Source organism: Dipodomys ordii, unplaced genomic scaffold (assembly GCF_000151885.1).
Source record: "Dipodomys ordii isolate 6190 unplaced genomic scaffold, Dord_2.0 Scaffold98, whole genome shotgun sequence".
NCBI classification, from domain to species: Eukaryota; Metazoa; Chordata; class Mammalia; order Rodentia; family Heteromyidae; genus Dipodomys; species Dipodomys ordii.
Window position 1 is genome coordinate 3,952,712 of NW_012267314.1, and position 25,315 is coordinate 3,978,026.

The 25,315-nt window shown below is 43.3% G+C and overlaps 1 protein-coding gene across 1 annotated transcript in view; it reads right to left on the reverse strand.

The window, feature by feature from the left end:
* Positions 1-667: 667 nt before the first annotated feature.
* Positions 668-25,315, reverse strand: part of Ccdc170 (coiled-coil domain containing 170) — a 51,694-nt gene continuing 27,046 nt past the window's right edge. The window contains exons 10-14 of the mRNA XM_013026929.1: positions 23,624-23,824; positions 19,586-19,759; positions 16,237-16,479; positions 4,394-4,630; positions 668-1,141 (exon numbers count right to left, since the gene is read on the reverse strand). Coding sequence (XP_012882383.1) covers positions 941-1,141; positions 4,394-4,630; positions 16,237-16,479; positions 19,586-19,759; positions 23,624-23,824 — 1,056 coding nt within the window. The 3' untranslated portion in view covers positions 668-940. The remainder of the gene's footprint in view (positions 1,142-4,393; positions 4,631-16,236; positions 16,480-19,585; positions 19,760-23,623; positions 23,825-25,315) is intronic.

Genomic DNA, 25,315 nt, shown 5'->3' on the forward strand with positions numbered 1-25,315 from the left:
TTTGTTTGGTTGGTTTTTGTGGGTCCTGGGGCTGGAATTCAGGGCCTGAGCTCTGTCCTTGAACCTCTCTGTGCTAAGCGAGCACTCTACCACTTAAGCCACAGCGCCACTTCCGGCTTTTTCTGTGGTACTGAGGAATCGAACCCAGGGCTTTATGGCATGCTAGGCAAGCGCTCTACTACTAAGCCACATTCCCAGCCTAGATTTTTATTTTATAAAGTCAGAATCATGAAAAATTCTCCTTGCTGTAGTATATTTGATCCATTCGTGAATAAAACTGAACAGGACTGCTTTATCCTGGTGGGGTTGTGTTCACGTGGAAGATTTCAGTTTTAAAGAACTGAGCAGCCCTGTTCAAACATTCACAATTATCATCAGATGTGATCTAATAGCAACATTTTAAACAGGTTTTCGTGTACACACCATACTGTGGCCTAAACTTAAGATCTGGATTTTTCTCTTGGTTCTGGTGCTCTGTTACTTGAGACACAGCTCCTTGCTTTTTAGTGATTCATTGGGGATAAAAATCTCATGAACTGTAGCCCAGAAACAGGTACAATTACTACGCATTAAATAAAAGCACATATCAAAAAACAATTTTTAGAAGATTCTGCCCATCGTTGTGATGAGAATTGATTTGTCTTGTAAAGCTCCAACTCAAAAAAAAAAAGCTATGTCATCACTGGGAACTGTCCACTCGTACTCCCCACTCAAGGATGCAGTCTGGAGGGATTCTTCCATCTCAGAGCGCTAGCAAATGAAGCAACAGGTGCTTTTGGAACTGAACATGTGTGTGGGGCTGGAACCTCTGAGATCCTTTTCTGCCCATGGTGCAGCCATGCTAAGTTATCGAAGAATATGATCCCATTTCTATAAAGACTGTGTGACATGGAACTCTGTGTGCCATCTCAGCTCCACCTCCCTCTACAGAGATCAGTGTTCAGTGAAGAAATTTTAAATGGTCTCCCAGGTGCCTATCTTGCCCTGTTGTGAGGTTACTGACGCAGGCACAGGTCACAAAATGGTGCTGGTGTAAATGGATCAGTCTTTCAAGACACTTGATGATCTCATAATCAGGAAGAGCAAGAGTGGTCATGTTCAAGCCCAGCATCTGAGACACTATCTCCCTGAAGTCCACCAGCTGCAACAACAAACAGAAACATGTTAACAGGACAGAAACTACTGCTGGGTAAAATTCAGCAACAAGAACACAAAACTAAGCTGGCGCTGGTGGCTCACATCTGTATTCTAGCTACTTCAGAGGCTGAGATCTGAGGATTATGGTTTGAAGCCAGCCAGGGCAGAAAATCTTACTTATTTCCAATTAACTACCAAAATTAGCCAGAAATGCTGTGGCTCAAGTGGTAGAACACTAGCATTGATCAAAAACAACAACTACTACTACTAAAGGACAGCATCAGGCCCTGAGTTCAAGCCCAGGATTGACACCAAATTAATTCATTAATTAAGATGATAGTAAAACATGGACTTGTATCCTATGAAGTCCCTTTAGCTTTGGTACTTTCATAATCAGTTTTCTGATGAGCCAATTGATGGTGTGAGAGCTCGCTAGTGAATCAAGATCCCCAATTAAATGATTTTCACTCAGCTGTGCACCAGTGTTTCATACCTGTAATCCTAGCTACTCAGGAGGCCGAGATTTGAGGATCAAGGTTCAAAGCCGGCCTGGGAAGAAATGTCCATAAGGCTCTTATCTCCAGTTAACCAGCAAAAAGCCAGAAGTGTAGGTAAGATTCAAGTAGTAAAGAAAGCACCATCCAGAGAAAATGAGGGAAGGGGTGACATGGTTCAAAAAGAAATGTACTCATTACCTGACTTACATAACTGTAAGCTCTCTGTATATCACCTCTACAACAGCAATAAATATATTAAAAATAAAAGGAAAATACCAGCCTTGATTTAAAAATACTAAGTGCATGAGGCCCTGAGTTCAAGCCCCAGTCAAAACACAAAAGAAACAAAACAAAAACAATCATAACTGAGATCCTGACCTCACTTAAACTTCATTTTTTTTTCATTTCCAGTGTAGGATTCTCCATGAACTTACCTATCCTGAAGCTGGGAATAAGTGAAAGAAGACTGTGTGTGTTCTGTGTGCTACAGAGCATGCATGATGTGTATATTGGTAGGGATGTCAGTGAACTGTAAGCATTTCTTCCTTGTAACTGAGGACTGAACTTCTGAAACTAGCAAAAGAACAAATGGGAAGAAAGCCAATGAAAACAGGAGGCTTCCTAGATTATCAAGAAGACAAGCCACACAGCCTGCCTCCTCACTGATTGTGACCTTACACTGACCTTGGACTACTATTTGCCCATCAAGAAGAGGGAAGATGGGCTGGGAATGTCACTTAGTAGTAAAGTGCTTGCCTAGCATGCATGAAGCCCTGGGTTCAATTCCTCAGTACCATATAAACAGAAAAGGCCGGAAGTGGCACTGTGGCTCAAGTGGTAGAGTGTTAGCCTTGAGCAAAAGAAGCTCAGGTACAGTGCCCAGGCCCTGAGTTCAAGCCCCAGGACTGGGAAAAAAAAGTAAGAAGAGGTAAGATGCTAGGCACCCATGAATTATATCTATCATCCTAGCTACTCAGGAGGCTGAGATCTGAGGATCATGTTCAAAGCCAGCCCTGACAGACAAACCGGAGAAACTCTTATCTCCAATTAATCACCAAAACACTGCAAGTTAGAGGCATGGCTCAGTGATAGAGTGCCAGTCTTGAGTGGAAGAGCTAAGAGAAAGCTCAGAGATCCTGAGTTCAAGCCCCAGTAGCAGCACACACACACACACACACACACACACACACACACACACACAACTATCTAGATAGCACCTCAGTACAAGTACCTGTCATTTGGGGAAAGGTAAAATTCAACCTGAGATGGAGTAGTATCAGGAGAATGCCATCCAACATGCCCAGCCCACACTCTTTATGGAAGTTCCCAACTCTTCAACAGCCAATAGCCTTTCCATGTTGAGGGTTCTCTTCACATGATGGCACTGGGATGCTAGTGTCCTTCCCCCAAAACAGATAGAAGATAGATAGATACACAGATACATAGATGAAAGATAGAAGATACAGATAGATAAAATAGAAGATAGATTGATAGACATGAATATAACCCATGTGATATAATCACCCATAGGGTCAGGAGCTGGGGCTTTGGGAGTTAATTAGATTTTGATGATATCATGATAGGAGTTAACTAGGCTTCATGACAGCCCAATGGCTGAGCCCCACCCCCTTACAAAAGGCCCAGAGCTGCTCTGTTCCTTGGACCATGTGAGGACTGCATGAGAAAACACCGTCTGTCCATCTGCCCATCACTTTGACCTTGACCTTTTCCAGCTCTAGAACGATGAGAATTAGGCATCTAGTTGAACACCTCCGCAGTTCTACCACTCTCTTACAGCACCAAAACAGACTAAGAGGCCAGCCAGGTCTCCCGGATGTCGAGATTCCCCCAGACTTTCCCACCCTTTTCAATGTGGCCCAAAACGTGTCATTCCTGAGATGTTTCCTTTCTGAGAACATTTGCTGTGGTAGTTTGGCTTTCTCCAACCCTGCCTGACACATGAGTCAAAGCAGAGACAGCCAAAGAGAAAAAAAATCCTAGGACCAGCGTCCACTCTCTGCCCTTTCGAGCTTCAGACAGTGGCATGAAAGCCACGGCAAGGCAGGTCAGGCTGCCCGCGACACATTTCTTTATGTCTGACCTGATGTGCTCAGCAGATAAAACGCTCCTCCTTGCAGCCAGCCAGCCAATGAGGCTTTTCTCTTTTTATGGCTTCCATCTGGGTTTGGTTGACCATGAAGTTTGGGTGCCACTGTTTGACAGTGGTGACTCTTTCCTGCAACCCATCTGTGCGGGAGATAAGGCTTCTCCCCTGACATGCAACCCCTGCTCAATGTTAACTGAGGAGATCGGAGATGATGCAGACGCCACAGGCCATCACCAAACACAACAAAAATCCCCACCACAGCCAGAATCTGGCTTCTCACTGGTATTTCACTGCTCAGCATATCACCACATGCCACAATTCACAAATGTGAATTGTTTTTCTTAGAGAAAACTATAATGGTATTGGAATGCCAAAAAGAAACAAACCACCAAAAAAAAAAAAACCCAGCTCACTAGAGGATGGATATGTTGAAATACTATAGAAAGCTTTACAAGTTGTTTTTAAGGAACTATATGAATAACACTCTCTTTGGCAGAACATGCACTAAAATGTGGAAAGACACAGAGATGAGCACACCCTGACACAAAGAGCCGTGAAGCAGTGCATATTTTTAAGTACATGAGCAATCATCGAGCTTTTAAAGTATCCTGTCCTTTCCCAAACAAGATTTTCCCACCAGATCTATGCCCACCTGCTTTTCCCTCTTCATCGCTTCTTCCAAAGACTGTTTGAGGGTCTTCACTTCACTGGTTACCACTTGTATCATGGTTCTCGACCTTTCCTTGTTTTCCCTGGCCTCGTGTTCCAGAGAACCCAGCTCTGACTTGACCGATGTCAACTGCTTCTCTACCTTCTCCTTCACCTTCTCCAGCCTGTCTCTGGATTTATTTAAGTCTTCAATGGCTTTGGTCTGCTCCAGAGTTTTAATCTAAGAAATCAAGAGAATGCTGATCATTTCTCTTATATTGATTTAGTAAAGCTGCATAAACAAGACAAATCAGTAGTTATACAATTATTTTTATGAACAAAGAATTGAATTCATCCTAGCCAGCCATACAGATGTGGCTAAGCACTGTAAGCTGAATGGACATGATTGAAGACAGTTCCAGCTTATGAATACCATATTAGAATACCTTTAATTGAAAAATCAAGGAGAGAAAACTGCAGAGGGCAATATTGTGAGCAATTTTGTTTCTCTAAGCAGGATACTAAAATCAAACCTGTGAGTAACCAGGTCAGGTGGCACATACTTGTAATCTCAGCTCTTTGGTGGGCAGAAATAGGAGGATTATGGTCCAGGATCAACCCAGGTAAAAGCAGAAGCTCTTATCTGAAAAACCAACTAAAAGCAGCAGGTCTGGGAACACGCCAAGTGGCATGACCCTGAGTTTAGTACCTAGTACCCCCAAAAGTAAAACCAAAACATAAACCTAAAGCCTTCAAGAAACTTGTACTGCCTATGTATCCCCATCTTTTATATACAAGGAGTAGAAAAAACAAACTACTCATCTTCTAATGTTGGAGCCCAGGGAAGTCCCACCTAACATCCTCCCAGGAAGTCCTGGTTGCTATGAGGAAACTCTAGGCCCACAGTTATTCAGAAAATTCTTTTTTTTTCAAGTACAAAATATCATGCTTTATTTTTACATCCACATGAAATGATCAGAATAAGCAGGTACAAAATGCAGTAAAGAGATCAACAATTGGTTAAGGGATGACAGCCACAGAGATAACTCGGGGGTAAAGTTAGTCTTTTCTACAAAGGGTGTTGGCATGAAATAAAGACTATGACCCAAAATTATTCCATACATAAAAGTAATACAGATAACAAACAACAAACTGGAATTTAATATGTCTCCAAATGGATCAAAAACCTCAGAGTCAAAGCAGACACTCTGAAAACATTACAGAATGGAATAGGAGAAACCCTAAGTTTTCTTGGCACAGGCCAAAATTTTCTTAATAGAGACCCAGAAACACAACAAATCAAAGAAAGGTTGGACAAATTGGATTGCATGAAATTGCAGAGCTTCTACATGGCAAAGGACATAGCTAGCAAGATCAATAGAAAGCCTACGGATTGGGAGAAGATCTTCACTAGCCATACAATGGACAAGGGTCTCATATCTAAAATATACCTGGAACTCAAAAAATTAAATCCCCCAACAACAAATCCTCAAAGAAACAACTGCCCAATAAATAAGTGGGCTAAAGACTTAAAGAGAAGAAGGATGGACAATAGACACATGAAGAAATGTTCAACCTTCCTAGCCATAAAAGAAATGCAAATCAAAACAAGATTGAGATACCACCTCACCCCAGTTAGAATGGCTAAAATCAAGAACTCTAAAAACAACAGATGCTGGAGGGGATGTGGACAGAAGGGAACCTTACTGCATTGTTGGTGGGAGTGTAAACTTGTTCAACCACTTTGGAAAGCAGTATGGAGGTTCCTCAAAAGACTCCACATAGAGCTCCCCTATGACCCAGCAATCCCACTTTTGGGCATTTATCACAAACAAGACCATACTAAAGCTACCAGCACAACTATGTTTATTGCAGCATTATTTACCATAGCTAAGATATGGACCCAACCCAGATGCCCCTCAGTAGATGAATGGATCAAGAAAATGTGGAATATATACACTATGGAATTCAGAAACTTCTGATGCCACTGTTGGGTACGGGAGATGGAGGTGGCTGCAGATGAAGGGGGGACGGTCCTCCCCCCTCAGGAGTCACCCCAGAACCTTGGAGCCAAGACAAAGATGATCCTGGCAGAGGAGGCATGTTTCTTTATTAGCTTATTGTTAAAGATTGTACCAGAGCTGCTCACAAAAGAACTCAAGTAAAAAGAGAATGACACTCTGACATATTCTACTACATGAGAACACCTTGTGAATGTTGCACTGAGTGAAATAAGCCAGACACAGAAGGGCAGGTGCTGCGTAATGACACCAGTATGAGACACCTGAGCAGGCTAGCTCACAGACACAGAACACAGAGTAGACATCACCAGGGGATGCGCATGGACACAGAGTTTCAATTGGAAATCACGGGAAAGTTCCGAAACTAGATGGTGTGATGATTGTAAAGTGTGAATGAATTTAATGCCACTGAATTGTGTACGTAATAATGGGTAAAACAGGAAATTTTGGGTTATTTTTATTTCATCCCAATAAAATGTAAGCAGTTTTGTATGGACACAGATTTTGTGTGTGTGTGTGTGTGTGTGTGTGCGCGCGCGTGCGCGCGTGTGTGTGGTGTGTGTGTGTGTGCTGGTACCAGTGCTCAACTTCAAGGCCTCACACTCTCACTTGCCTTTTTCTGCTCAAGGCTAGAACACTCACTTGATCCACACTTCTGACTTTTTGCTAGTTAATTAGAGATAAGAGTCTCATGGACTTTTCTGCTGGCTTCAAACCTCCACTCTCAGATCTCAGCCTCTTGAGTGTCTATGATTACAGGCACTGGGCCACTAATGCTAGGCTGACACAAAATATTTTTAAAATAATCATTTGAAAGAAATATAAATGAGCTACTAGGTAACATCTACATGTATGACTGAAGTAAAAATGACAGGTAATATAGCAAGCATAAAATTAGAACTCAAATATTGCTGTTTTCAAAATGTTAAACACAGAATTATCAAATGAGCCTCCAATTTCACCCCAATACTGGAAAAACAACACCAAAATAAATTGCTTGGAAGCACATAAGTAAATATTTATTTCCTATGGGTTGAACAGACAAAGAATATAGATGAACAGAGCTCCAAATTAAATTTTGGACTTTCTAAGAAATCAGAGGTCTCTGGGCATATTCTCAGAGCAAAAGCACCTCCAAAAAAATGTTGTGTTCAAGTCATTTAAAAGTTTGGTATGAAAGTGATGAAATAAAAGATATCAAATAATGAGTGCTTATTGTTCCTCTCCCCCAACCCTTCTTTCCTAAGAAGAAAGGACATTCATGGAGCTACTTTTTCTGTTTCCCCCAGGGCCCATTAAGGTGTTTTTCTTTGAATGTGAAATGTCTCCTGCAGACTCACATTGAATGCTTAGTCCCCAGCGAGTAGTACTATTTTGGGGGAGATTCTGGGTACTTTATGAGGTGGGACCTCATTGAAGGAACTAGGTCAGTGGAATGCTCCTCTGAAGGTTACACCTGCTTTTCAGGTTCCTCTTCACTCCATTTCCTGTCAACCATGAGATACAAAATCTCCTCCCCCTGACCCCCACCCTTCACCTACAATCCTACGATGATGCTCTGCTCCAGCATATTACACCCAAGCAACCATGGACTAAGCCCTCTGAACTTATGAGCCATCAATTTTTCCTCCTTTTAAGCTGCGCATGTCAGGCACTTGGCATAGCAATGAGAAAACCCACAGGGTAAAGAAGTTAGTGTTGGGGCAGCAAGCCAGGCAAACTAATTAATCTACAAAACGAAGAACGGACAGAAAGTGGGAAGAAAGGCACGTGTCCATGCCAACGAGGCTACCGGAAACTCTGCTTGAAGAAAGTGGGCAGGGTGAGAGCTGGGGAGGCAGGGGGCTGTGAAGCAATAGCATGAGAGGGAAACGGAGATGGGAAAAGATACTTAAGTCACTGATGCTCCTGGTAAATGAAACCTCACCTTTTTAGGGAGGAGGAGCTTAGGGTCTGATGTTGTATTGTTTTCTTTCGACTGAATAATGATAAAGCTAGCAATGACCCTTTAGTGATGCTGATCAGGAGGATCTGGGCTGATGTTGTGGATCATAGGCAGAGGCCACTGTCACACACTGACAATTTTCTCTTGTCTTGGACTTAGAGTGCATCTTTGTAGGACATGAGTGGACCTGATCTAAATGCAGAAGGTTCCTAGTTTTCCACATGAAAGTTAGAAGGGTCGACACCATCCTAAGACTGCAATTAGGACATGGTGTTCAGGAGTGACTGACTAGATATGGATGGCCAGTGGGAAAGGGGGACTTATACCATTCTGTGTGATGGCATTCACTATATCCAGTTTCCAGCAACTGCAATTCACAACTTTCCTAAGAGATGAAATTCCTTTTTCTGTAGTCTGGATGTGTTCACCATTAAGTAGTGGGGCCTTTGGGAAATGGGTAGGTCTCTTCTCCTTGCACGCCAGGGGAGGGGCCTTGTAAGAGAAAAATGGGGTGGGCTACCCCCTTACCAATGAGGTCCCCAGGAGCTCCTCTGTCTCTTCCACCATGTGAGAGTGTTGTCTGTGAACTAGAAACCAGGACCTCCCCACTGACATCAAATCTGCCGGCACTTTGACCATGGACATCCTGGCCTCCAGAACCATTAGAACTGAATTTCTAGTCTTTCTAAGACACACTGCATGGTGTTTGTTTTAGTAGGTAGAGCTAAGAAAGATGCTGGACAGAAAGAAGCCAACATCAGACACACCTGAACCAGACATAGCTACTGAACTTCATGGGGCAGGGGAGGGCAGGCGGGAGACAAAAATCCCTTTGGCAGCTGAGAGCAGCTGTGGGACTTGATAACAAGTAGACAAGGGAACAAATTCTGAAGCTCTGGAAATACAGAAAAAATAAAGTGCTTCCATCTGGAGGGAAGGGACCAGAGCCCATAAAATGGTGCCAAACAAGAGGGCACCTGACGCATCGGAATGCTACCCACAAACTGTAAGTCTCCAGGGTCTGAGCTTGGAGACCATTCATAGATACTGAGTTATCAAAATCTGCATCTGGATATGGTTTGTGTATGAGCTACCATTGTATCCGAATATTTTCTCAGTGGATAGTCCCGACTGTGCCGATTACATTGTGATAAAGTACAGTATCATTGTTCTTAAGAGATACATGGTATCATTCCTTTGAACAACTAACATGCAGCCTGAGAAATTGAATACCAGGAAGCTGGAACATAGACAAGAGGAGAGGGAGCAGAGGAAATGAGGGAGGTGGAGAGGCAAGAACACTCATCATATTCAATGTAACTTGAGAGGCTGAGTGGGGTTGGGACAGATGGGGAAGAAGATGAGAGACATTGGTCAAGCTGTCTGTCATAACTCAGCATGTCATAAGCTAACATGCTGAATTGAAACTGCTTTGTGCAACTATGTAAAGACAATAGAGAGAGAAATACACACGGGAAGGTAATTAGGGGTAAATTGTCAAACTTATTTGCAACTTACTCTCAAATGCTTCAGCAAAAATTAAACCCATATAAACACACATCTACAAACACAAGGCATGATACAACTTATGAAATGTTTATAACCTAGGTGAGAGCCAAGAGTATCTATTATACTGTTAAAACTTCTCAGACTTGAAATTTTCAAAACAAAACATTAGACATGGTGCTAGATTGATGATCATGGATCCTATCAGTAAAAAATTTTGAATATATGCATTTATACATAAATTACATAAACATACTACTTCAAATAACATAATGTTTATATAAATGATATAAACATACTGCTTTAAATAGAATATTCTAGAGACTATTGAACAGTTTACAAATCATGAGCATTTTATGAATTCAATATATATTTATTTTATTTATGCATTTTTCTTGTGTGGTCCTGGAGCTGGATCTCAGGGCCTGGATTTTTGCTCATGATTAGCACTTTGCTCCATTTTCAGCTCTTTGCTGGTTGATTGGAGCTAAGAATCTCATGGACTTTTCTCTCTAGGCTGGCTTCAAACCTTGACCCTCAGGTCTCAGCCTCCTGAGTAGCTAGAATTACAGGGATGAGCCTTTGGCACTTGATATAGATCAATATAGACACAAAGTTGTGTCCCATTTACAGATTCCCTCTACAGACCAATGGCTTTACTGATCCAAGGCCAAGTGGGAAGGTACTGGGATTGCTATGTTGAATTCAAAGCTTTGTCCTTGCAGAGGAGACATCTTCAGCCTTCTTCTTCTCACTGGAGCAACGTTTGCTGTAGGCTACCTTCCAAAGGTGACGAGACACAGCTTGGAGACTAAGAAGCAACAGGGATGAGGTCTTAATGAGAAACATGCAGGGCCACGAACTCTGAAACCTAGGAGATTCCTCACAGTCCTGAGGCTGCCTGTGTTCTTGCTGTCAGGAACCAAGAACCAGAGGCCCCCAGCCAAAGCCAGGACGGAGCTGGGAGCCAGGGGCAGTGAAGAGGCTCAGCCTCGTAAAGTCAATCCGATGATGGACTAACGCGGTTTCTTAATCCCCTGAGGGAATGCTGAGCCAGCCAGGGGCTCAGCACAGATGACGCCCCAACTTTCCATGGAGTCAGAACTGGCCATAAACTGGCCCCAGACCGGTGTGGCAGTGCAGCAGCTTCCGCAGCGGCAGAGCTCATTGCCAGGAGCCCCGCGCATGGCACCGTCAGCCTGGGCCAAGCAACCGTTAAACCTGCCAGGCAATCCTCTCTCTAGTGTAGCCAAAAAGGAAAGGTAAGTATACTTAAAAGAAGCTGAGAGCTGGGTGTGCAAGTCTATAATCCCAGCATTCGGGAGGATGTGACAGGACAGTCAGCCTGGGCTGCACAGGGAGACCATATGATATGTATGTCATACATGTGACATGTATATTCATGTATGTGTTCGTGTATATTCATAGATGATAGAGCCCTACATACATCCTCTGAATATCTACATTTTCCAGCTGGACAAGTTGAAGTGCTTCATCTAAAATGTCATCGGGGAGTGAGGGAGGGAAGGGGTGACATTGTCCAAACAGAAATGTACTTTAACCTGCCTTGTGTAACTGTGCCTTCTCTGCACATAAGTTAAACATATCACTGGAACTCAAGGCATGGTCAAGTGGTAGAGTACCTGAGCACATGCCTAGCAAGCTTGAGACCCTGAGTTCAAATCCCAGTACTATCCAAAAGGAGGGAAGAAAGGAAGAAAAAGAACAGGAAAGGAAGGGGAGGGGAAAGGAGGCCAGGAAAGGTCAAGGCAGGGGAGGGAAGGAGAGGGGAGGGGAGAGCAGGAGAGGGAAGGACAGGGGATGGGAGGGAAGGAAAGGGAGGGGAGGAAAAGGGAGGGGAGGGGAGAGCAGGAGAGGGAAGGGGAGGGGAGGGGAAGGCAGGAGAGGGAAGGAGAAGGCAAGGGAGGGGAGGGGAGAGCAGGGAAGTGGAGGGGAGAGCAGGGGAGGAGTGGCAGGGAAGAGAGGTTCCCTTCTTTGCCTCCAGAAGTCCCCATGGGCCTGGCTTATGTACCAGTGAGGACGAGAGGCCTGGGTGGTCAGAGCAGAATCTGAGAAGGGAGGCTGAGGCTGAAGAGGGGAAAGGCCTGGAGTGGAGGAGGAGTTGGGCACAGCTGACATAGGCTGGAGATGTCATGAGAGGCAGGAGGAAGAGCACCTGGCTAATGGCTGGGAACACGGCTCCCTGATGAAGACAGTAATGAGGAGAATAATGGCCTTGGGTTTTGGTGGTCTTGCTGTTTCGTTCTGGCCTCCTCTCCCTACTAGGCTTGGCCCCTGGGGTATAGATGGCTAGCTAGCCTTCTTTCCTGTCCTACTTCTCAGAATAAAGACCCATTCCTGAGGCTGGCTTCATTGAAATGAAGACTTTAAGTTCTGGCCAATGGTGATACACTAGGTATTATATCATTCCTGGAAAGCGGCACACAATCAGTCCCTCTACCTGGTAAATGGAATGGGGCTGGAACTCCAGCAGCTCCTGTGGGCTGAGGTAGCACTAAGACACTACAGCAGAAGGAGGGAACAGCCGGGTTGCTGATGGCCACAGAGCTGTCCAGCTACGCGTGGAGGGCCTACTTCCATGCTTCTTTCCAGTAAGAAAGGGACAGAGTCTATTCCCACGTGCTTTAACACATGCAGCTGAAACATCACAACACCATCCGGCCATCCACATCTGGCCTTTTATGACTTACACTAACAGTTTGCCACATCCTCCAAAATTTTGCCACGTGATTTCAGTGTCTGCAATAGTCTACAAGGTTATGTGTGTGCCAACCCATACTATGGGTAATATAATATTCTTAGGTTAATGACAAAAGAGTAACGGTAGAATTAAGATATAAATAATATGGTTATACAAAGTACATGAGTGGTACAAACAGAATGTCTGCAGTGGGAAAACAATGCACATGCTAGCATAATGGCTCCATCCCTAGGGGAAACAAGCTGTAGGTAAGCAAACTCCAAATAACCCACAGCCTTAGCAGTCAGTACCACACAGTTTTGTTAAGAATGATCTCGCTAAAGTAGTATCATGTCATCTTAGCTACTCAACAAGCTGAGAGATAGAGGATCATAGTTTGAAGAATCAGCCCAGGCAGAAAGTTCCATGAGATTCTATCTCAAAGAAGCAGTAAAATAAAAAGCAAAAGGCTGGACTGGAGGCATGGTCCAAGGGGTAGACCACCAACAGACCAAGCAAGCTGGCCAAAGTCAGGGCCCTGATTTCAAGCAGTAATAGTACATACAACAAAAAAAAAGTGATAGTATTATCTGTCATCTTGTGCCTAATATGTCTACTTTTGATTCTATTTGTATCATTTGTTAGTTTGGATTTCATCATGGTAAAATCTCTTGTTGGTTTGGATTGCATCATATAAAAAATGTATTATGATTAAAGACAGGTATGGTGGCACACACCTGAAATCCTAGTCTCTTTGGAGACTGAGCCAGGAAAATTGCAAGTTTAAAGCCAGCCTGGACAATGGAGCAAGACTTTGTTCAAAATTCAGTGTCACATATGCTAAGTGGCAGAAGCCAGAGAGAAAAAACCCTTCATCACATGGTTCCATTTATACGAATGGTCCAAAATAAACAGTGCTGAACTGCAAGAAAGTAGACGTGGCTGCCTGCTCACGAGAGGGCTTGGGGGAAGGATGGAGGGTGCTGAAATCATCTAGAATTAGACATTGGTGATGGCTGCACAGCTTTATCAACACACCAAAAACCTCGGAACAATAGACACACCTGTAATCCTAGCTACTCAAGAGGCTGAGATCTGAGGATGACAGTTTGAAGACAGCCCAGGTAGGAAAGTCCATGAGATTCTTTTTTTAAATTTAATTTAATTTTATTTGTGAACATACTGTACAGAGGGGTTACTATTACATGGGCAGGATAATGCGTACATTTCTTACCAAGCATTGCAGCCTCCTCCTTTGGTTTACCCTTCACATCCCTTCCCAGCCTCCCCCCTCCTCCCCAACCCAATCCTTCTCCTTCCCCCCCTTCCCCCACCCCTGCACCGATGTTGTAAAGCTTGTTTTGGACATGACAACTTGTACTTCAGTCCATGAGCTTCTTATGTCCAATTAACCACCAGAAAACTGGAAGTAAAGCTGTGACTCTAAGTGGTAGAGTGCTACCTGTGCAAAAAAACTAAAAGACAGCACCCAGGCCCTGAGTTCAAGCCCCATGACTGACAAAATAAAAGGGGAGAGGGTCAATATTATAGTAGGCAGATTATTTTTCAAGTTTTAAGACAACAGAAATGGATCAAATTATTACCTTCTATTGTCCCTCCATAAATGATGAAATTGTCCATTTAGTGAGTTGTGGATTGAAGAGTTCCCCCACCCCAAAATGTTGTCCACTTAAAACTTGAGAATGTTGCTTATTTAGAATGAAAGCCTGTAAGGATTGAATTAAGGGAAGGATCTCACGTTAAGATCATTGGGTTTAAGAGCCCTCTGAGCACTATGATTGATGTTGTTATCAACAACAGGAAAAGAGAGACAAGAGAAAAGGTCACGTGGAGACAGAAATCAAAAGATGCTGTTGTCGGCCAAGGACAGCCAGCAGAAGTCAGAATCACAGAGGAGGCACAGAACAGATGCTCAAAGCCTCTGGTAGCAACAGCCAGGCACACTTCATGTCTCAGGTTTCCAGCCTCCAACATACAAGCCAATGAATTCCTGTTGGAGTAAGCTAACCAGTTTATTGTACTTGGGCAGCCCTACAAAGGAGCTCAATAAGGTCATTTATTTTTTTGGTGGTGTCTAAAAAAAAGTTTGTTTGATGAATAATTAATTGAATACAGGGACCAGCCCAGGCACTGAACAAAAATAGGTGGCATCTTGTTCGCCACCATTGGCATGAACTTGCCAGTTAATGTGTCCACAGTTAGAGATCTCTTCTCTTCCATCAGAAAGCATACTTGATCATCTTCTGCAATCTAGGGAGTGAGTCCTGCATCAAATCCAGTCTCCGCTGAAGCTTTCCAGAGCCCAGGGCCACGGACATTCCTACAGCCTGCCTCCTCCGCAGGACTTGGGACACTGGGGTCGCTGCCTCCTGATGGAGAACTGTGCCCTCCCCCTGTCTCTCCAGGATTTCTCTCTTTCCTGTCAATGTGACCCTCCTGTTCAGAATCCCTCTTGGTCCCTGAGATGCCAATCAAAATATTCATCCATATCTTGTCTACCATAGAGAAGCTCCTTTTCCTTTCTGAGTTCCTTGGCCTGTCTTTCCACAGGTGTCCATGTCTCGTAACTTTTCCTTCTGGGGATTGAGCTCAGGAATTCTCCCTTGCTGGGTAGGGGTTCTACCCTCTGAACCATGCCACCAGCCCTTTTGCTTCAGTTTGGTTTTTTTCAGATAGGGTCTCTTACTTTTTTCCTAGGCTGACCTTGGAACACAGTCCTCCCATTCCACCTCCTAAGAAGCTGAGATTACAGGCGTGTGTCACTAGAAGGTTCCATATGTTCAAGGCCAGCTCCATTCCAGGTGCTTTGTCCCTGATGGGCTGTGTCCAGATTTGGAAGTCTTGCAAAAGTCGGCTTCTGGCTCCCTGCCGAAAGCCAGGAGGCTCCCGTCCACTGTGCTTCGGGGTTGCCTAGTGACTGGGGACAGGGTGTACAGCGGTGCCCATGCATAACAGTGAAATAATTTTCATTAAATTCCTGTACGTGTTCACTTCTTTCTTGTCACAAGTCAAACACTGAATCAAGGAACCACATCTCCCTCCTCTATTAACCCTTTGCATGGTATGCTGTCATTAACCTCAGTAAATGGTGAGTTATTCTTCTCATTTCTCCCTAAGAAATTATTACCTGAGAAAGCCTCCCGCCAGACTTATGACACAGTCATCTATACCTTGAAGAAACATTTTTGTTTTCTGTCTTTAACACTGCCCCTTTTCAAATACTGAAGATGTACTAAATTGATCAAATATATATGTATGTATATATATATATATATATATATATATATATTCTGCTGTATACAATTTTTGCCTTTTTCCCCCCAAACTCTGGAAAGTTGGCAGGAGCTTTCATTATTTGCTTCTCTGGCATTCCCACCCTCAGATTGTCCCTCTTGTACATAAACTTTAATGTCAGCTGGAAAAATAAAAACAAGCAGCTGGGCACAGCTATAATCCTAGCTACTTAGGAGGCCGAGACTTGAAGATCTGGGTTTGAAGCCAGCCCTGGGAGCCAAGTCCATGAGACTCCTGTCCACTTAACCACCAAAAAGCCAGAAGTGGAGCACAGCTCACTAGCCTTGAGTGAAAAAGCTAAAAAACTAAGTGCCAAAAGGAAAACAAAACAAAACAAGAACTCAGAGCCACACACTTGCCTTAAGTTCATTGGTGTCAGCTAGTTTGGCCTTAAGCTCCGTGTTAGACTCCCGACACATGCTCAGCTCCTTCTGCATCCTCTCCACCTTCTTCTCCAGCTTCCTGATGGTAAGATGGGCCTCGTCTCTCTCCACAGTCAAGGCCTTTTGCACGTGCCTCTCCTCCTCCAGCTGGGCTATTTTCCGCCGGAGGAGGCTCAAATGCAATTCTTTGCTTTCCAATCTTTCTTTCTGAGTCTTGAGCTGGTTTGATACAGAGGGTTTTTTTAATAATAATAATAATTGAACAGTCAGTAAATATAAATGAGTTAACCCAGATAATGTCGATTTCTATCTACACTTCAATAAGGCTAATTTGTAAAGCCTCAAAAAAAAAAAGGTCAGTGGGTTCATAGCGCTGATTGCATTTTTTTATATAAATTCACATTTCTTCCAAGAATTAATTTTGGAGCTGCAAAGTATGGGACAAAAGAAGCCCAGAAAATGTGCAAAGAAGTCAGCTCTCCACCGCTGCTTCTCGCCAACATTTCGTGCTGCATAATACAAATGAGAGATCTCTTTTAAGGCTAATAAAATAGCCTCATCAAGAGCAGAATTCAATAAGACAGAGACAAAGTCCTCTCTGTCACTCAATGGCCACAATACCTGCACTAATATTTTCTGAAACAAGGTAGAGTACAAACAAGTACTGCCAACCTAGATAGCTAATCTGAACACTCAGAAAAAGGCTGAGTGCTACCCAGTATGAAAGATGATACATTTTTACAGGAGGATGAACTAAGGGGACTGTGAAGGAAGCCTTGTTTGTATATTTAAGATCAAGATCTAAGAAATAGACTTGAGATGGCTGTCTTTCTTAGGGGATTTTGTTATAGACTTGACCGCTAAGAGACACCAGCCAAGCAGGGAACGAGGCCTCAAGTTCACTTACATGATCGATCAAACTGATGCAAGAAATGAATGATTTTGAGAAAACGACTAAGAGAGGAAAGATCCTCCTGAGCAATGCCGGTCACTCACTCATGAAACAGAAAAAGTCTCTTAAGATGGAACCCTATGTGTATTTATATGAAGCCTAAGGGAAATGGTTGTAAATATCACAGGCCCTGAACAGTTTGGGGTGATGGGAAGAGCGTAGTTGGTCCTTTATTTTAAATTATCATGCAATATATCACGAAAGTACAATGGCCGGGACCTTCATGGCCCCTGCTATGACATATGTGCCTGCTCAGCTCCAGGCCAGGGCCACACACTGCCCCTCCTTACAGACTACAGAAGCCTTACTCTGTTACAAAATGAAGCCTCTCAAACACTGCCAAAGAGGAAGGCCAGTACAGTGACACATGCCAGTGATCTCAGCGATGTGAAGATGTAATATAGGTATTTAATCCAGAAACCTTTGTCATCTGTTACAAATGGGGGAAGAGGAGTGGAGTTCCTGCTGAACCTCACTTTCTCCCTTGTTTTTGACTCTGTGTTTGTGAGGTGTGGAGTGTGAGAAGGCGAGGAGACCTCACAAAATGCTACCTTGAGCTTCTTGTCTCGCGGTGACACCTATGTCCACGCCAGCATCACCCTTCTGCGAGCCTTTCTAATATTCCTCTACCACCATCTTTCTCAAGCTCTTATTTGGAGGAGGGGTACTTGAGTTGGAACCCAGCCTCATGCTTTCTAGGCAAGTGCTCCAACACTTGAGCTATGACCCCATTCCTTTTCTGCTTTAGCTTGTTTTTCAGATAGGGTCTCACACTTTTGCCCAGGCTAGCTTCTCCTACCCCCACCTCCGATGCAGCTAGGCTAAGAGGCAGATGCCCAGCACTCTTGAGCTACTCCAAGTCAAGTTCCACTCCACTACAAATTTACCCCAGTAAGTTCTATACATGAGTGGTTTTAATATGTATGCAATGCTAAAGAAGGAAGGGTATTAAGTATGAAGGAAATCAGTTATCAGAGGAGAAATCTGGAAATCATCATAGCTCAATTTAATATCCCTGGTATTACTTCTCCAGGATGGGTTTGCTGGTAGGAGGACAAAGAAAACTGAAGAGTGTCAAAATGGACTATTTCAGCTATGAAAACAAAACAAGGAAACCTGTTTGGGACACTCTCTCTTAGAGGGAAGAGTACAGGCAGTATGGTGGAGGGGTGAAATTGATTAGAATATTGCATTACACATGTGTAGAGATGTAACAATAAAATCCTCCCCCTCATAGGACTCATATATGCCGACTAAAAATATAGCTCCAGATACATTTCCAGATAAATGCAGTTCAAAAACATTTTTTACTAAAAATTAACCATCCTTTGGGATATGTGTTGCTTCTATTTTAATGTGAAGGGACAGAGAGGTATATAATTTGTCCAAGGTCACACAGCTTGGTAAAGGCAAATTTGGAGCCCAGATGTGACTCATTACACAGCCTCTACACAAGAATTCAGCCACAGAATTTTCTCCTAAGAACTATTATAAGAACACATCTGTGCTTTCCCCTTTTCTTTCTCAAATACCATTAATTATAACTGATAATTATACTTTATCCCTTTTATCCATTTATTCATTCATTTGATCTAAGCTGTTTCATACTCTGCCTTCTGGTGAATGAAAAGTGAGTCTTTCTCTTTCTACTTTCTTTGTAATAGAGCTAATAGGTGCAGCCCTCCCCCCTTATTCCCCGCCTTATTCCTCTTCTACCAAAGTAGTGGCAGCTACCTTGCAAGCCTCCCTTGCAGCTAGCTTTGGCCATCACAAAGACCACATTCCGACCAAGGTCACAAAGCAATTGCTGAGCACCTTCTTAAAAAATAGCTTTTGCATGAACTTTTTTGATTTTGGCGTTGGTGGTGAGGCTTGAACTCAGGGCCTAGGCACTGTCCCTGAGCTTTTATGCTCAAGGAGGGCACTCTACCAGTTGAACCACAGCTCCACTTTTGAACTTTTGGTAGTTAACTAGAGAGAAGAGTCTCACAGACTTTCCTGCCCAGGATGGCTGGTTTTGAACCTCAAATCCTCAGATCTCCATCTCCAGAAAAGCTAGGATTGCACGTATGAGCCACCAATGCCTGGGTTTTGCGTGTGATTGTGCATCCATCTTCCTCAACCCCTTCTTGTCCATCCTTCTGCATGAACACAGATGTAAGGATTCTGGGCACCAGTCTGTTCTATGATTTGACCTATGAGCATAAGGCCCACACTAGGGATAGTCCTAAAGAAGACACACATAGCAACTCTTCATACCCAAAATCAAAACTCCAATTCTAAATACATGCGTAGATATAAGATCTCAGCCATTTTGGTGACTATGGTGAGGATAAGTCATTTTCCAACACCATTACATTCCAACATCCCTACCTTTCTCTGTAAATTGTGGGCGATAGTCTTGTTTTCGGTGATGGCGAGGCTCTCAAGGCGGGCCAGCTGCTCTGTGCGAGCTAAGATCACACCCAGCTGCATGTCGAAGCCAAGCTCAGCGGCCACCTGGCTCAAGTTCATTTTCTCTGAAAGCTGATCCAGAAATTTAAGACACTAAACCGAGGAACAAAAATGAAAAAGGGACACAAGAGTGACGTTACTGTGGGAGCTCACAGCACCCTTCCCTTTCTCCCAAGATGACCAGTGGTTCTCTTTAAACTAGCTGGACTCTAGTTGGAGTCTTTGGTGATGAATGCCTGAACCACCCTACCAACTCTTGTCTCTCCTTATCCTGGTCAGTATGCCAATGTCTGATTTAACATCATGCATCCTTCAGCATCTCACCATATGCCAAATTTGGCTATGTCCCTCATCTTGCTGCTTCCGTGGCAAGCTGAGGCAACTGTGCCCATCCCGGGCCGGCTCAGCCCCTGGGATCCGCCCAGCCCTGGCCCCCCAGGGGGTTCTCCACACCAAACAGGACCCTGACCTTGAAGCTGGAAGCTGACAGCCTATCCAGTTGCCACTTAAGTCCTCCTGTGCCCTACAGATCACTCCAGAATCAATACCCTCCATACACACAGGATCGGAAGAACCTTGTGAATGTTTTTTTGTTTTTAAGATGCCTTAGAAAATGGGGATATTGGGCTGGGAAGGTGGCTCAGTGGTAGAGCGCTTGCCTTGCAAGCATGAGGCCCTGGGTTCGATTCCTCAGCACCACATAAGCAAAAAGAAAAAAGCCGGAAGTGGCGCTGTGGCTCAAGTGGTAGAGCGCTAGCCTTGAGCTGAAGAGCTGAGGGACAGTGCCCAGGCACAGAGTTCAGGCCCCACCCCCATACCCAAAAAAAAAAAAAAAAAGAAAAGAAAATGGGGATTTTTTTTGTTTTCAGTGCATCAAAGTTAAATGAACAATATCATCCAAAAAAACAAAGCTATGTGAAAGAAGTGAAAGAGAGAGAGAGAGAATGTGTATGTGTGTGTACTCGCACATGCATGACTGGGTTTTGAATCCAAGGCCTTAAGTCCTTAAGTTTATGAGGCAGCCACTCTGCCACTTGGGCTATACCTCCAGCCATTTTTGCTTTAGTTATTTTGTTTTAAATAGGGTCTCAAATCTAAGTCCAGATTACTATCCTCCTATCTACGCTGCCCAAGTCTTAGTGAATACCACCACTCCCAGCTCTTATCAGTTGAGATGGAAATCTCACTAGCCTTTTCCCCAAGTTGGCCTAGAACAATCCTCCTGATCTCTACCTCTGGAGCAACTAAAATTATAGGTGTGAGCCATCATACCTGGCCTCAAGGTTCATATCTAACTATCTAATGATCTAAGCATCTTCCTGCACTTCACTAATGTGGCTTATCTGGCCAAACTCAGAGAACAATGTTTATTAAGTGCTTGCTGGATGAGTAAATCAGTCAATGAGTTTACTATATACTCATCTCATGTTTTGGGTTTCTATCTTTGAAATTTCCTCCTGATTGGAATAACTTCTCCTCCATCTGGCATTTTCAGGAAATTAAATTTCAAAGAAATATAATTTCCTGCTGCCCAGGCGTGTCACTTTAAAGCTTAGAACTATCTGTATTTTAGTCATCAGGAAGAAATTCTCCTTAAGTGTATGTTTACCAATTTTGTTAAATGGCATACATACAGATGCAATTTAATCTCCTTTTAACAAGTTTCTAGAAATATGGTAGGATATTACTAGGCACATGCCCTATCGCTTCTGAGCCACATCCATAGCCCAAGAATATTATACTGTGTCACCATATTATACTATGTCACCATAGGCTGCTTTAGTCCCTGGGTCACCAGGCCACCACTTGATTGCACTGTGGCAGGTCTCCCTTCTAAAGTCTTCATTTCTCTTGGAAAATAACCTAACCATCATTGTTTGTATTTACATAAGAGTTGATCCCTTTCCCTAAAAGGTAGGAAATCTCTAGTTTTCTGTGTCTCCAGGGGACTCATTCACTTCAAATGAAACATCAATAGAAGACTAGAAGGGATTCACATGAGACCAATATAAGACCCACAGAGGAATGGCCTCTTTTTAGGATCTTAACTGCTCCTTAGAAGATACTAGTTAGCATTGCATCCTAGAAGCAAAGGAACACTGGTCATTCTATTCATTTGAGTCACAGTTTGGCACAAGTAAGGAAGGGTGCATTCTAGTACATTATGTGGTGCTAGCCTAGGCTACCTGTGCCTGTCATCTCTGCACAGCTGTCCTTTCCAATCTTGCACACTATCAGCCTTACCAGAACATGCATTTTATTTGCAGTGATCTGCACAAACTTCACCATGGACAGAATTCACTTAGACAATTTGCTTTCATAACTGGGAGTTATTTTGGCATAATCTCAATTTAAGTTAATGACTCATTTTTATGGAGAGGAAGGAGGAGAGCCTAATCTACCTGAACTGCTTGCCTTTGACATAAGTCTTCTATAATTCAGACAATATTTATTTGACTGTCATGGTAGGCCCTGGAGAAGCAGCACAAAGGTCTTCCCACTCTTCAGGAAGCTCAGGCTAGGTAGAGTGAGGCAGGCGCAAGGACCCAGAGCAAGGTCTCTTCCAGGGGCAGCAAATATCCACCTATGTCTTGAAGAAATGGTTTTCCCAGCTGAAGGGGGGAACGTTTTCTCAGAGAACAGCTGCATATAACCTGATGTGCAATAAGGCATATGGAGTGTTGTTTCAAATTTGAATGTGGCTGCTTCGGGATCAGTAATTACCACCCACCCTGCTAAGGTCCCACTCATCCCCTTTTTGCTAGAGAGATGGCCAGGAAGGATTTCCAGGGAGAGAGGTGAGGACAAGGAGAACTGGCCTGATGTAGAAAGGAAGGCCATGGGGGAAAAAAAATCTATAACTTGCCAGGTGCTGAGAGCTCATGCCTATAATTAAATCTGAGGACCAGCTTTTGGAGACAGCCAGGGAAGACAAATCTACAAGATTCCTATCTCCAATCAATCGACAAAAAGCCAGAAGTGGACATGTGACTCAAGTTGTTGTAGAGAGTCAACCAAAGAGTGAAAAGAACAAGCAAGAGTGTGAGGGCCTGAATTCAAGCCCCAGTGCTGGCATGACACAAAATCTGTGTCACATATCACGGGTGATCTCCCCATACTCAAATCTTCATGGGGGACCCCTTCTCTCCTCTCATCCTACTCTCCTCTCTAGGCAACTGACATACTGCAGTCTTGGCTCCAAAGTGCCATCACATTATCCTTCTAAAATACAGCCGTGCATTGCTTAGTGATGGAGACATGTCTGAAGAACTACAGCATGTACATGAACCGTTGTAGAACTTACTTTCACCAACTGAGATGGCTACAATCTCTCTAAGCAATAGGATCTTTTCTAGCTTTTTGGGAGGTTGCTGGGATGGGACCCAGGGCCTTGCACGTGCTAAGCATGCACTCCACCAGAAAATCAGAAGTGGTACTGTGGCTCAAGTGGTAGAGCGCTAGCCTGTAGCTGAAGAGCTCAGGGATAGCACCTAGACCCAGAGTTCAAGCCCCATGACTGACCAAAAAAAAAAAAAAGATAAACTTAGTTGTCTCCTGTAAAATCTTCTCCTTAACCAGAAATTCCTGCAATACTACAGTAAGGACTGCAGTGTAGCTGTGGTACTACACACAATCGATGAGTCAGCACATCATCTACACATCTGTCCCTGTACTGAATTACGAGTCTTTCAACATTAGGAACTATGTAGTATTTATATTTTGCTCCCCAAACTTTCAGGACCTCATTATATAATGGTCATTCTATTGGATTTAATTGAACTCCTTTGAATCAAGGACACTCCAAACAATAGGAAGAGACTCATAGCTCCTTGGAATTCACTCATGACCCAGGACACAAACGGTCCAAATACTACAAAATTCAAACTATTCTCAGGTAAAATCGTAGACAGCAACAGATGCTTCCACTCTGGGGATGCGTGGCTGGAAGGATCTTACTTTTTCTTTCTCGGCATTCAAGTTGTCTCGCAAAACATCTCCTGAAACCAGCTCTCCCTCGAGGTGTGTCAGCTGACTCTGAAGAGTCTCCGACTTGTTTTCTGCCGCGTGGGCCCTCTGCAGTGCTTCCCGGTGAAACTCAGACTCCTTTCCCAACTGTTCAGTAAGCTCGGCTATTTGGGCTTCAAGCTGGGAGACCATCTGGAAATGAAGACACAGAAGAAGGAAAACTCTTGTTGGAGATACAACAAAGAGTTAAACTCTAGTTCAGCCCAGGCAGCTCAGCCATTTATGATACCCACTTCTAAATTCTCTGCACAAAAAAAAAATGCACTTAAAAAGTAGGCCACTGGTAGCTATATTTGCCTGTTTGAAATCAACCTACATTCATTATCTAACAAAATAGTTCTGAGCAGTGTTTGTAACTTTTCAATAATTCCTAAAGGAGGTGGAAGTGTGATTTAAGTGGTAGAGCACCAGCCTGGAGTGACAAAGTCAAGCCAGAATGTGAGACCCTGAGTTTAAACCCCAGTACCAGCATAAATAATTAATTAACTAATTAATTAATTCCCTCAATGGGTTAATTATGTAAGGATAACATTTACTTGCTTCTAAAACTGCCATTAATTTAGAAGTTTCAAAACTTGGAAAGGGGTTAGAACAAAAATTGTTTTCCAAAACTACAAGAGTCATCCTCCCCACCCCAGAAACACTATGCACATGGAGTTGATTAAAAATTATACAGCAAGTGCATCATGATAAGTAACCCTAAGGCATTCTGGGAAATTCAAGTGCAGAAATACATTTTTTAAGTTTTATATGGCCCTCAATTGAATATTGGTTATTCATGTCCTGAAGTCCAGTGCCACTGATGGTCTACAACCCAGATACAAAGTGACATTATCATTTTAGCACTTGAAAGGTCAAAATCCCTTTAAGCTGGTGAAGCCAAATAGAGTTAATGGCAGCAGGCAGTCACTCCAGGAATCTTATTACTGAGTCCTCCTTCTCCAACACAAAACCATATCCCTCTGTGACTGGTGCCTGAAACTTAGTACAGCCCCCAGAACTTGCCCACTGCTGACATCTTTCCCAGAACTCCTCTCTGGGTCTGGACAGTTCTGACTCCTTACACCCAAAGCAGAAGGTTATCAAAACTAAAGTATACTTTTAGAACCCTAAATCCAGTTTCATAAAGTGCTGAGTTGGGTAAAAAAAAAAAAAAAAAAAACAAAAAACTAAGTCTGTGCTGGGCATTGTTGTCTCGTGCCTGCAACCCTAACGGCTCAGGAGGCTGGGATCTGAAGATTGTGGTTCAAAGCCAGCCCAGGTAGAAAAATCTGTGAGACTCTTACCTCCAATTAACCAGCAAAAAAAAGCCACATAAATGTGGCTCAAATGGTGTAATGCTAGCCTTGAGTGAAAAAGCCCAATCAAAAGTGAGAGGTCCTGAGTTCAAGCCCCAGAACTGATGTGTGTGTGTGTACACACACACACACACACACACACACACACACACACACACACACACACAAAGAAAACTAAGTCTACAGTGATAAAATTTGCTTTTGTAAATTTTTATTTTTGGTAAAAGAAAAGAAAGCAGTACTAGATATTTATTCGGCCTTACAGTATTATTCTGTAGTGTTAAACATCCCAAATGTTCAAGAATTCTTTTTTTTTGGCGGGGGG